This window comes from Schistosoma haematobium, chromosome 3, assembly GCF_000699445.3.
Source record: "Schistosoma haematobium chromosome 3, whole genome shotgun sequence".
NCBI classification, from domain to species: Eukaryota; Metazoa; Platyhelminthes; class Trematoda; order Strigeidida; family Schistosomatidae; genus Schistosoma; species Schistosoma haematobium.
Genome location: NC_067198.1, coordinates 35308986 through 35322693, shown reverse-complemented (window position 1 = coordinate 35322693; position 13708 = coordinate 35308986). Strand labels below are relative to the sequence as shown.

General features: G+C 34.6%; 2 protein-coding genes across 2 annotated transcripts in view; both read right to left on the bottom strand.

Moving 5' to 3' along the window:
- Positions 1 to 843: 843 nt before the first annotated feature.
- On the bottom strand, positions 844 to 8715 carry RPUSD1 (RNA pseudouridylate synthase domain-containing protein 1). The gene is made up of 6 exons (XM_051213728.1): positions 8540 to 8715; positions 7176 to 7347; positions 6498 to 6814; positions 5119 to 5244; positions 3446 to 3670; positions 844 to 2725 (listed from the first exon to the last, which is right to left on the bottom strand). Exons 3-6 carry the CDS (start codon positions 6735 to 6737, stop codon positions 2207 to 2209), a joined length of 1110 nt encoding a protein of 369 aa, XP_051069732.1. The 5' UTR covers positions 6738 to 6814; positions 7176 to 7347; positions 8540 to 8715; the 3' UTR covers positions 844 to 2206.
- Positions 8716 to 13079: 4364 nt separating this feature from the next.
- MS3_00010652 (uncharacterized protein) overlaps positions 13080 to 13708 on the bottom strand; it is a gene marked incomplete at both ends in the record, with an annotated part of 31998 nt that continues 31369 nt past the window's right edge. The window contains one exon of the mRNA XM_051219043.1: positions 13080 to 13183. Coding sequence (XP_051069731.1) covers positions 13080 to 13183 — 104 coding nt within the window. The remainder of the gene's footprint in view (positions 13184 to 13708) is intronic.

Below are 13708 nucleotides of genomic sequence, written 5' to 3'. Positions count from 1 at the left end.
TTTATTTCTTTTCAAATTCTCTATTAAATCTCTTCTGTTAGTATAGAATAAGACTCGCAGGTATTGCTTGGTTAAATTTGGCTGTATCACTTTCAGCTTTTTAGTAGCATCCCACTATTTAAGCTGTGATAAGTATCAGGAAACAAAAATTGTCTAGACTATTTAACATTGCTTAAAACATTTAGAGTAACATTGTGTGTTGCAAAGTCACCCTATTTAACTAATAAGTCAGCTTACATTCTCTAATAGATAATAAATAGTCAGTCAAACATAAACAGAATTTCCATGATCTCCAAGTTTGATTCTGTGAATAATTGACGTTTCCTAAATACTTTCCCAGTGGGTTATGGACGCTGACAGCTATATTAACATCAATTGTAATAGTGTTACACAGCACGTAGATTTATATATTTTAAGTGCAACAAGTAAAACTACACTACATACGATGCTGATATGATATGGACTGGGATATAGATGATAATCTGTGGCAGACGCATGACTCTCATAATAGACTGCACATATATACTTTAGTCTCGTCATGACATCTGATCCATCTGGCATATCAAAAAGCCGTACAAAAGTTTGCGGAATGGTTTCCTGCATAAAATTTCAAATTATTTTACTTCAGCTTAACACAATGTATTTGCATTAAGAATTCATTACTTGGCATTCGTTGTCACTCTTCATCGCAAAAATCTTGTTTCCTTAGGTCCTTCGAACTAATTTTGGTGCATTACATTAAATTACTTGTGGTTTTGAAGAAGACTACGGTGATTATGTTTACAAAATATATATCATTTGACAGGAAATATATCAACGACCAACTCGCATTTGCGTGTAATTATCGTTTAGCTGGTATGCAACTTTGCTACTTGAAACCTTGTTTAATGAAGCTTTTAAATTGTAGTTTGATGGTTTCAAAGAAGTGTGCAGACTATAGACCCACACACTCTGACTGACAACCGTATGATCAACCTTTATAATGGCTACAAAGGATGACGGCTTTGTGTATTTTAGGTACAGCGAGTAAATCTACACTGTATATCTCTGCAACATAGATTGAAAAGTTAGTGTTCAGTTACCCAAGACTAGATTATATTTCATGTAGGTAGTCTTATTATCTTGATAAGATATTTGAACAATTTAATTAGATTATCATTAGGTGCTTAAAATCTGCAATATTTCAGAATCGAAATAATAATTGGGGTCTACCATACTTATAGAATCAAACGTAGTCAAGGATTTTGTGCGAACAAAAATTCTGAAAACAAAGTTTAAAGAAATCTTATTAAAATGCGACACTTAAGTAACAAATGCAACAGAAGGCTTCGTTTGTCACAAAAAGAACAAGGTATTAACAGAGCTCTATATGGTTTGAATTTACAGTGGTTATTAGATGAAGTCAACGCTGGGTAGTGGTAATTAGAACTAATTTCGGCTTGTTTAAAAACCATAGATTCAGGGAACAGCAATGTGTTCAAAAAGGGGTTTTGTCAACTGAGCAAAGGAAGATTAGCAACCGTCTGCTTTTGAACTCAGAATTTCGGATTAGTGCTTGTTTTCTACATACCTTAGGAGTTCAGTGTGATGTGTTAACTAGATCCCAGGGGATCACTGCTTGGTACATTTCTTGCTTTTAAGCACAAGGTCTTAGAAACGTGTCCAAAAGATTCGGAGTTCTCCTACCGATCGATTTGCTTCGGGGTATACACGTATTGGATACTCATTAAGCGATAAAATTAATAGTGTCTGTAAAATTCTGATTGAGTTCCTGAACATGTTCGATGGACGACGGCAAATCTAACTGTACGTTAGTTCTTGAATATTTCTTAAAATTCCTGCCTGATTAATCCCCGCGCTATTTTTTGGATCATACTACAATATTGTGACTTCATCTTTGCTCGAAAGTTTCTCTGTAGCGGATTTATTGGGACTTAGATACATCGTGGTCTGAAAAATTATTTCATTTTTTTTTTAGAAGAAGCGTATTTTTCAGACTGGTCTTGTTTTGCTTCTTGATCGTTAGGATAGTATCCTGAAACAGATTATACACCTTGTTTGAATAGATTTCTTTATAACTATTCCTCCTGGATGTTGAAATGAATAAGATCGTTTTCTCGGAAAAAATCCCATTTGTATGCAAAATAATAGACTCGAACAGGTTCATTTACACATACATTACAACTCATTTAGAACCATAAATTTCCTAATGAGCATTGTTCAGTATATATTCTTCCAATGTATGGAGTGTCGTCCTTTGCCCCGTTGTCATCATCATCTTTTCACTTTCTTCATCTTTCTGCCATAGATAAGCATCATTTAGATTGAAAAATGGATTATTATTTGTTTGAAATTGATATTCTTTCTCTTCAGGTAATTGATACGAATGCTTGTTAGCACATATATTATCATTCTTCTCTTTACCGTTTACTTGTAAATTTATTTTCATAGTATATGCATGTAACATCATATGTTTTAATTTATAATCCAAGTTAACATTATGCATTGTATAAACGTCATTCAGGTAAACGATATTAGGATGATCGAATGGACGACGAACGTAGGTGATATCACCAGCGATTGGATGACCGAGACCAACTGCGCAATGTACACGTAATTGATGACGACGACCAGTTTTAGGAATAAGAAGTACATGTGTGGCTGGTTCACCCATTAATTTGCCATAGTCCAAAACAATAACTGTTGTTAAAGATTCACGTGGTCTCTGAAATAAGATTACATACATTAGAAAGTAAAATGAAGATTTATGAATGTAGAAAGATGGAAACAGTGAACTACCTTACTTTTATTTCAAATGTAGTGTCATGCATCGTTCCTCGATCTTGGTGTTTCTCTTCAGTTTTTTCACGTTTAACACCCTAGAAAAACAGCTCTCAACTAGATCCTAGAGGTCTAAATTCGTCACTGAGGGAAAATATATTCCAGTTTTTAGTGTACTGGCAACTTCACAGTCATAATCGTTGTGAAGCTTGGCGCAAATATGATTCGACCCAAGTCGTCAGACTACATTAGTTTGACGAGGTGAAATTGACAAGATGAATAGCAAGAGAATCGAATTATTGTAGTAGCAATGAAAATGAGAAAGACTAAGCTTTGAGGATACTGTTCGGAAAATAGGATGAAAAGACACGTATAGAGGAATATTGAAATGGAAAGTAAATGCATTTGTGCTTGACAATATCATTAAATACAAGCTACCAATATCAGAATTACCCAGTTGACGATAAGTGATTTTTATAATTAAATTTAATGTACCTTTTATGGCTGTGTCCTTTGATGAAGTCATTTTGAAACATGCTTCTTCCAAACAATGTAAAATGTATATGAGGAAAATGATGCTTATAAACCTTTTAAAACGACCTCTTGACTAATAGCGTAATCAATCAATTCATAATTCCAATACTGTTAAAGACTATTTACTTACATGACATTCTGGATGTGTAATAGGAACAATTATCTTTTGTTTGCGTCCAGTGTTTGGCCAAATATATCGAAATGAACCAATTGGCATTTGGATATGATATACAAGCTTTGATTCATGTTTGACGAATGATGATGATAAATCTGAGTCACAAAATGACCCAACATAACCCCAAACTATAGCTAAATAATACTTCTTGACTTCTCTTTTCTCAAATGCACGCCTGATCTAAACATAAAACAATAGTGAAAAACACATAACAGATTGTGATATTTATTCTCAATATCACTGTTATAGATGTTGATGTGAGATCGATCAGTTGTCATTTTTCTGTTGGCTGTACCATAGAAGTGTATTTATTCCTGTTCATCTGAAAGTGTGATTATTGAGTCAAGGGAACAGTTATTTGAAGGCAGTCGTGGATGATCATTTTCTAATTTCAGAATTATTAGTTCCGTACTATTTACGACACTAGTTGGTACCGAAAATCTGGAGTGACGCACTGTGGATTTTCTTAAGTCATTTTACTCGCGGCTCAACAGGATTGCTGGAGATGTGGATGGACACCACCAGCCTAGAGGGATAGATTGTTAAGAATATCGCACAACGGGAAATTGAGAATGTTGATTCTCGAAATGGGTACGATGATGAAATATTGTAAAATTATTTTTAACTCCTTATACCACTCAAAAAGCTTACTGCTCTTTTGATCTGTGTTTCTTATTCGGTGGTACTAATGAAAAAATAATGTTCACATTATGACGAGTCATTTATTTGAACACATTAATATTGGTACAAAGGGGCACCGAACACATATGCGCCACACAATCTACTTGATTTGTTTGCGGGCTATGATACTGCCCATGTACCCAGACCGAAGCAGGTGGTTTTCTTGGGGAGCCACACCCGGAGCCTTCGACCTAAAAGTCTGGTCCACAAGGCGGTGGAGCAACTTCCGAAGATCCAGTCCCATGGTAACCGGTGGCCAACAATTGGTTCGTACGCCATTTGTTCCCTCAGGATATTGAAGCCCATGTGCACCATTGGTTTGGGATCAGGGTTTTCTAACTCCCCTAAATGGACCCTCCGTGTCCAACCCAGTTAAAGCGCCAAACATTCGCTTATCGTCCTCTCAATTTCGTAAACAACACCCACGCCTCGATAAGGCAGTGAGTAGGACTTCCGTGGCAGTGGCTGTAAACGCGTGGCCATTTCAGAGCATTTCGAGAGGGAGAGCTGGTTCCTCCCACCCTCGGCCTTACCAGGGCATTTGGGGGCAGTGAGTCATACAGTATTTGATTTATGTTTGCCGAGTTCAAATCATATCAATTACCAGGGAAAATAAACTAACTTGTTTTAGTTATTTGGATTATACATTTAAAGTTTACTCGGTTCTTCGAATGCAAATATTTTTGTCTACACAGCAATTCCTTGAGCGTGGAAATGTGGTCTGTTGGTTTAAGAACCCCGCTATCAGTCAATGGATTCGAAGTTTGGGAATAAATTAGATGCAGGGAACTGAGTAGTGCCTCATAAACACGATAGAAGTCAAATTTACCACATAAACCTGCACATGGTCAGTAGGTTCAGTTAAACTAAGAAAATCTAAATTATTGATGGTGTACAATTAATAACAAAATAGTTAACATGATAATAATTAATCAACAAAATCGTACCATACTTGCAACTTTTGTATCATAAGCGATGCATATTAAACCGCTTGTTGGACAATCGAGTCGATGAACAAAATGAAACATATTTTTTAGTTTCCAGTTAACATAGTGTGGACGGTTGTAGAACAACTACAGATAACAGGAAAACCGTTAGAATTATAAGTATGAAGTTATAAAACAAAAACATTAGCATCAATTCAGTTTTGAAGATGCTTGTGAATACTGGACTGCCCAGCGAGATACAAGTTAGTATACATAACATACTACTAATACTGTTGACCAATTTTTTTATTTCTATCTGATATGAAACCATAGTGGAGATGAACACTTGAATGTAAGCAAAATATGTGTTACTATAAGGTTTGGCCAAATGAGTCCTTACACTAATAAAAAAACTCGAATGACCAAACATCATGAGTACATACAACCATTTTTACGCGAAAAACTGACAGTCAAGATAGTAAAATAAATGCACAGAAAGTAAATGACGTACAAGTAAATACAATAGAGTCATATTCCTAATTACTTTCAAAGAATAGTTCTTATTTCAGACAGCAGATAGCTGTAACAAATTATACTTTGTTCATGGACTATTGAAATAGAAACTGCAATAGATTGTTACTATGTAACTTAAGAGATGCCAGCATAAATTTGATTTTCCGACTGTTAGAATGGTGTATCTTTTAGTCTTCTAGTCCCTTGTTGATCATTGTCACCGATTCCCCATTGCTGTGCCTTTTTAAAAGCTAGTAATTTAAATCACTAAACATTTGTTTGAAATTACGGTTTCTTGTACTTGCGAATCAAATGGACTTGGCTGACTAGTAATTTAGGTAAACTTGACCATTAGGTGGCTAATTGAAACCTCGTTTTATCTATAACAATCAAAAAGCAACTTATTTTTTCTACTCGACCGCTCAAACTGAATATGGAGCAGGATTGATACATGTAACTAAGTCAAGTGACTTAAGTAGCAAGCCACCGTTCTGCTGGTTTATGTACATCGATATATAGGATTAATCTACTAACGACAACTAACGCACTAAAGTAGTTAAGCAATAAACAACTTTCTTCAATTATTGTTTTAACCTCAAATAGTTCTTAGAAACATTTAGTATGTTAGGTAACCATTATTTCTCTGGCTAGTGTGTGGATATTAACCAGACGAAATGGGACAGTACATAATTTGCTATGATACAGAATTCATTGCGATATCAATGAAATGAAGTGGTTAGAATTGACCATTGTTTTTATTTTAATGTTGTTTTTTAATTTACGTTACTAAAGTAATCAAAGTACATAAGTACTACATTAATCTTGAGATCACCTCTACAATTTTGATAGCCCAACACATGTTTTAAAAATCCAGAGAATTGACTGACCTGCATTTGTAGAGTTAGACAGTTAATCCATGGGGTTGTGCAGTTTATAAGTAACTCAGGATGCTTATTTATAACTAAGAAGCCTTGATTCTCATGAACTACACGCAGGTCATTTATGCGAATCCAAGAGTCTCTTTTTCTACGCAGGATTTGATATAATATTATTATATTCCAAACGACAAGAACATAAATTCTAAGAAGAAAAACTCCAACTTCTGAAACAATATTGGATATCGCCATTTCTATCTGGAATAGTTACACCCTTCATTTAGTGCAGCTTATAAACGTGATACCACATAATTACAGAACAGATGAATCTAAAACAAAATAACCACAGTAGTAAATTTAAATACACAGAATATCTAGTGAAATGGTCAAAATTGGTATCATTATGTAGGTTAAAGAAACTTAAAATAACAAACCGAAACGGCGTTGAATACAAGGGTAAGACTCAGTCAATCAACAACGTAGAATTTCGTACGTAAGTACATCAGTTCGAGTTGCCATACCACATTAGCACAGAGATACAATTGTCGATTCAAATCCCGTAGTGGTAGAGATAGCAAAAATATAAGCAGTAATCGGAAACATTCGAGTTGTGTTATTTAAAGAATATAATCCAGTGAGAAAAAGGAACATGAAGAATAGAATTTGGGAGAACACAAATAGTGGACTCACCTGCGCCATTGCAAACGATTTTGAGCCATGCCATTCAAGGTCTATAACCATCGGTTGCTATTGTCTAGTGGATCGCAACCAGGTAGTCTACACCTACCAACATGGCTCAGTCCACTAGTCAGTGACTTCATGGATTTGTACCCTCTTACAAGGGTAAAAATACTAAGTGAACCTAAGAAATAGGCAAAACGAGTCCAGTTGTTAGTGGTTTACTAAGCAAATTCATTTTCTCTGATCATTTACAATTACATGTCAAATGTGGTATATGAGTACATTATAACGAATGAATGAGTATAAAGAATTGATGCGGGTAGCAGAAAATAATCGTTTTATTGTCGGGCCTTTACAACAACTCAGTAGGCGCATAAAATGGATTTACATTGAATAAGAAACCTGGGGACAATAAGCCTCAGTAACACGAGCGTATAGTTATGACAAATCGGTAGACAAAATTAGTAGTTTATAGAGTATTGATGTTTAGCTTTTGTCATATTTGCGTCTAGAATAATGGTACCTAGTGCAATATGGAAGCGTGAGGAGCAGTATGTGAGAGAAAAAGTGGAGACTACAATTTGTGGATGACTTTAGAACGAATCCCAGGTAGCCTTGAAAAATTCCAGCCAGGCAGAAAAAATTTGGCTTGCCGTAAGAACAAATCATACGAAACCCGAAAATCAGGACGGACACTTTCTAAAATGGTTTCGAAATTTTTCACGGTTAGGAAAAAGCTCTGCAGTTCTGAACCTCCATTGCATAAGTTAAAGAACTCATTTGTGTGACTCCGTAACAGTGGACATTTGAGGCCATGATATGATCGCAAAAATTCTTCTAGCTTCGACTATATTAGTTCTGTACATTGGTTTGTACTCCCGTGGTTTGGCTTACAGAATGTCGCCTATGAACAACGATACGAAGCATGTAAGCAAGTATTAGACAGACGTCGATATCCCCATCATTCGTCTGTGTACTTTGTGGTACCATGAGCACATACTCCCGTAAAATTGGAATAATCGTAGTAGCGTTACTGATGGTCTTAGTATCCAGTTTTAAGTTACCATAACTCGTCTTAGTGTCAGACAAGTTCGAGTGAATAAAGGCCACCGTACTAGCAGATTTTACCCAGCAACAGATATTACATCGTAACACATTTTCGCGACAGTCTACACAATATCTAGCAGTTACTTAATTACCGCAGTTATAAGTAAATGAACTTCTAAGTCATCTCATTTATTGTTGATGCCTAATTATAACGTCTCCATGAAATTAGCTGTAAACCGACCGTACACAACCGTTGTTTATTCATATAGGCACCGTGGACGAAAAAATAAACTAGACAAAAAAGTAAGTACACAAGATGCACTTACATCTAGTGATGATAACAAATGATGAAAACTCTAAATAACGCAAGAGTGAGATTCAGGCAATATTATAACTGAAATTAGCAGTTGGCAATGTACGGCTTCAAATTATTGGAGACATGAGTTACCATATAACAACGGGTTAGCGTTAACCTTCAAACAAACGCCTTCGAGCCAGCCACATACGTTAGAATGAATTTGCATGTAATAATAACCATTCCAAAATATTCGTGTGTATGTATTAACTTATAAATATGACATCTGCACCTTTTCACAATCGTTTTGTAGAACGTCTGGCTTGAAATGATTCGTTACATTCTTGTGGATCAATCCATTCAGGTCGGTTATTGGATTTTCGATTCACAGAGGTGAAGATAGGAGGTTGATTGGATCGTTTTAGTTATCGAAATATGTTACTGGGAAGAACATACTTGATTTTAAATCCATCAACAGAAGTTGCTGACACTACGTGCTCTAATACAGTACCAGTAAGGACACCCTGGAGCGTATCCAACAGCGAGCCACGAAATCAGTTCGAGGACTCAAAATTAAACCTTACGAAGAGCGCCTCCATTCACTTAACCTTTACCCATTAGAGTATAGACGTCTTAGAGGTGACCTTCTGATGGCTTATAGTATCCTAAACACTTCTGGACATCCTCTCAAACACCTGCGTAAGCTTAGTTCCAACACTAACCTAAGAAATAACACCCAAAAACTGGAGACACAACATAGCAGAACGGACTATAGACACAACTTCTACTCCTTAAGGGTTGTCAAATGCTGGAATTCGCTGCCGGCCGAGCGACTTCCCAGGAGTCCTTTAAGAGGCAACTTGATCTATTCTTAAGGACTAAGGACAGTATCACACTATGATTTACTAATTTCTTTTCCTCTTTTATTGTTAACATACCTAGGTTCCTGCCTGGAGGATTCGATGATCCCTTGCTACTAGACACGGAAGCCCGTTAAGCGAAAGCTTCTTCTATTCCGTCCATAACCATTTGAACCATTTTAATTTACTACATGGTGCACGAAACGAAACTATGGATGTAAGTGACTTTACCTCAGTTTTCGATCTCCATGGCAGCGTTTCTCCAAATCGTATGTTCTGGATTGGCAAAAATAGATATATTAACACCGAAATAATTATTCAATATCCAGCAAGTCAGTAATAGGCAACCTTATAAATTACCAAAGTAGATGATCTGTGTCGAATGAGTTGGGGCCTACTCGAGTTAAACGGAAATGTTGTGAACAACAAGTTGACGTCAGAGTTACACCTCACGGCTTTTACCTATGTTGGATCTCCTTTCCGTCGTATCCAGATACCATGATTACTTTGATGACCGTATAACACAAACGATGTTATCACAGGAATATGTTGGTAAGAGTAGGTACAAGGAACAGAATACTGTCACCACCACTGAGTCCGCCAGTCCATGGCGTTTAATTAACTGTTGCGCTTTGCTTGTTCTTGATTTCGACGGCTAATTTCATGAAGACGTTATAATAAGGCATCAACAATAAATGAGATGACTTAGAAGTTCATTTACTTATAACTGCGGTAATTAAGTAACTGCTAGATATTGTGTAGACTGTCGCGAAAATGTGTTACGATGTAATATCTGTTGCTGGGTAAAACCTGCTAGTATACGATAATACAATAACTGATGATCACTAGTAGAAAAAACTATTAGATTTCGACATAGCTTAATCATTTCAGATCATGTAGAGAATTTACTAAAATAGTTTTGTGTCCAACCAATCATTACATAATCATAGGAACTTTTAGTGGCCCACTATCTGAGTCCCATAATATCGTATGGATGATTGTTATTGGTAACATACATTCTGATTATTCTCGTATATAATTATCGACTTAGGTCGCATTAGTCAATGACGGAATTAAATAAGTCAAATACGAGGATAGATTTTGAATATGTAGAATTCATGCATTCATTGATTTGGACAGGCAATCAGGGAATGAAGCGAAGAAAGCGAAACGAAATGACGCGCACTGGAAAAGGCCTGTGAGCCAACTCCCTTTAGTCAAGCGTTAATCAATGTTTATATTCACACAAAAATAAGTTACAGACATGCGATGAATAGGATAAGAAATGTACACACATATGTGGGCTTAACATATCAACCGACACTACAAATTTTAAATGAGATGTTCGGTTTAACATATCAGAATATATTAACTTATAGCACCTCTCCTACAATTAAGTTTGTCTACAGTTAATTTTGTAAAACCCTTCATTTCAGTTATTTAACAATGTTATTAGAACAGTAACAATTTGTCTATTTCTTTGTCTTATTATGTTTATTATTACTTCTGCACAAACATGTATGCTTGATCACATGTGACAACCTGCGCACATATCTCTTTATCTAAAATGTTAGTTGCTCAAATATGAATATCATCCCATTTTCCAGTATTTTTTACTGGTGACTTTTCAGGTTAGATCAATGAAGTTTGCAAATCAAGTGTGGCAGTTCCCCGACGAAGACAATGAGAGATGTTTGCTCAACGTTTTGGATTGGTTGAAGTTAGAAATTAACACTATTGCATCCCAACTCATTGGTCTAGATATCTGTTCGCGCGCGAAACCCAAGGTCTTGGGTTAGGATCCCGCGAGCGGGATCGTGGATGCGCACTTCTGAGGAATTCCACAATAGGACGAAACGGTCGTTCAGTGCTTCCAGGTTTCCAACGGTGGTCTAACATCAATCAGTTCACGATCTCAACCAAAAAGTTTTCAGTCCGTTTCGTCCAATGAAATGGCTAGTTTTAAATTCGTTATAATTGATCACTTATTTCTTAAAAATGATATAAAATGTCAGGACTTGATGACAGAGCACATTTTCTTTTCTTTCTGAAAAATTATTACTTTTTTGAGACAGAGTAGAAGTTGCTTAATTTATTGATTGTTTTCGGTTAGCGTGATTTATACATTCCTTATTCATTATTTTATCATGATTTATTGATATGTTGACACGCACGCATATAACGTTTATCAAAATAACATACCATGTGTTAAAAAACAAACTAATGTGAATACTTAGGTGATAATTTTTTGGTGAGACTACAATTTATGGACGACATTTAAAGGATGCTAAACTGACCTTGAGAGTGTTCACTTAATAACCGGGGTCAAATGAGCATTATGAACCTGTGTGAGAAATTAGAATTATGATTTACATTTGATGGTTAGAGTTAGGAATTACATCTGGGGTTTTCATCACGAACTGACATCAGCCATCCGAGACCTGTTATCTTACACTTGATTAGTCCATCCATAAATTATTAATTGTGTATTTGACTACCTTTCAACTACAGTAATCACTAATATCAACTATTAAAACCAGTGGTCAGTTTTTCCCAAATTTTGTTTTAATGATAATACATATAATTACTATTGTCACGATAACTAAGGCCTTCAATTCCAAATGTATTTGATCGAAAAAAACTTTATCCTGATATACATACACTGAAAGGACTATAGTAGGGCAGTGAAATGGAAGAGACAATCAAACAGAATTATTTAATCAAAATAAAATTCAAATGTAAAAATGCAAATTCTCACATCCAATCAAAGTACTTGATGCTATTTCGATTTCAACTAATCAAATTACAAAGATGCACATTTTACAGCTAATTAAGAAAAAAATTATTATGGGTGACATCATGTTTGTTCATTATCACTTGAACACACACTTGCAAAAACAAGTTTACCAATCACCAATTCCTAAATTTTTTTTATCACACCCTATAATTCCTAATCAATGGGTGGTAGGGGAACACAATAACCATGCAATTAATGTCAACCCTCAAATATCGCCCTATGGATCATCCACTTTTCCAGATATATATATATATATATATATATATATATATATATATATGCTTGAATCTTATTAATTACTTTTCTTCGCTTCGATCCGATTTAACTCTAAATCCACTTCTACACATGCTTCCTCACACAAATTGGCTTTTCTGTTCAAATCCGTTTTGTATGCTTGTAATTTTATTATCTGCTAAATAGTAGTCGATACTTTGTGTTACTTACTAAAATTTATACACTATTGGGATTTATACAATAACAGTTGTTAGAATGATGATTATTATATGGGATATTTAAGAAATTATCTTGGAACTAAATCACTACAAACTGATCCTTAAGAAAATATCATCAGAAAACAAGTGATTTTATAATTTTTATTAACATATTAATTGTAATTGAATAATTTATTTATTTATTTAAATATTGTCTTCTATATATTTTCTATTATGAAGTTTGTAAACATAAAGGTCAATAATAATAATAATAATAATAATAATAATAATAATAATAATAATAATAATAATGGGAATAGTACTAATAATGATTTTACAAGAAAATGAAAACAATTAACAGATTATAAAATCAGTAATGATAATTATTGAATATTGAAATTGAACATATCCCACTATATATATGTATAGATAAATAGATAGATAGATAATTAAAACAATCCATTTTCTTTGTAAAATATTCTTCTAATAATCTTCATATTCTATATGATTTTCTGTAATAATATCAGTTTTATTGTATCCATTATTATTACTATTATTATTCTTGATATTCTTGGTATTATTTGGTTCTGAAATGGAAAATAAAAAACCCAGTTCAAATGAGACATCTTTTTCCCCACAGTGAAACTAGTACGACTATTAAAAAAAGTCTTTTCGTCTTCACTTTCTTCTTCTTCTTCTTTCTATTCTTTTTATTTTAGTTACGAATATATGATCTTGTGGTATTTGTATGAAATAATGATTATTTTATACTTGATTTTTTTGGGACATAGATTGGATTAAAGCATGCTGAATACATGATTGTGTTGGTGCACGCTGATGGACTAATTCTTGTCCAATCAGCGCTAGTCGATACTTGGAGAACACTCTAGAATTATCTCATGTAAAAACTATAAATATACTAACGTTTTTCCTATTATGCTTCTTACTTCCATATAACCTTGTTATTTGGAATATAGTCTCTTTCCTGTTCAACGGTGTTCTGATTTGGAGACTTGTCGAGTGAATTGGTGTCCGAGAATACTAAGCAATAGGAATAGCTGGGTTGTAATAAGAGAGAAATATAACACTTGATATTGGCTTGATTTCAAATT

Excerpts from the sequence above, each read along its gene's own strand:
- RPUSD1 (XM_051213728.1), bottom strand. The coding sequence starts at position 6,737 with ATGGCGATATCCAATATTGTTTCAGAAGTTGGAGTTTTTCTTCTTAGA. Across the intron at positions 3,671-5,118 it reads ATACAAAAGTTGCAAGTATG|ATCAGGCGTGCATTTGAGAA; the intron begins GTACGATTTTGT and ends TTTTATGTTTAG. Across the intron at positions 2,726-3,445 it reads TTACACATCCAGAATGTCAT|AGACCACGTGAATCTTTAAC; the intron begins GTAAGTAAATAG and ends ATCTTATTTCAG.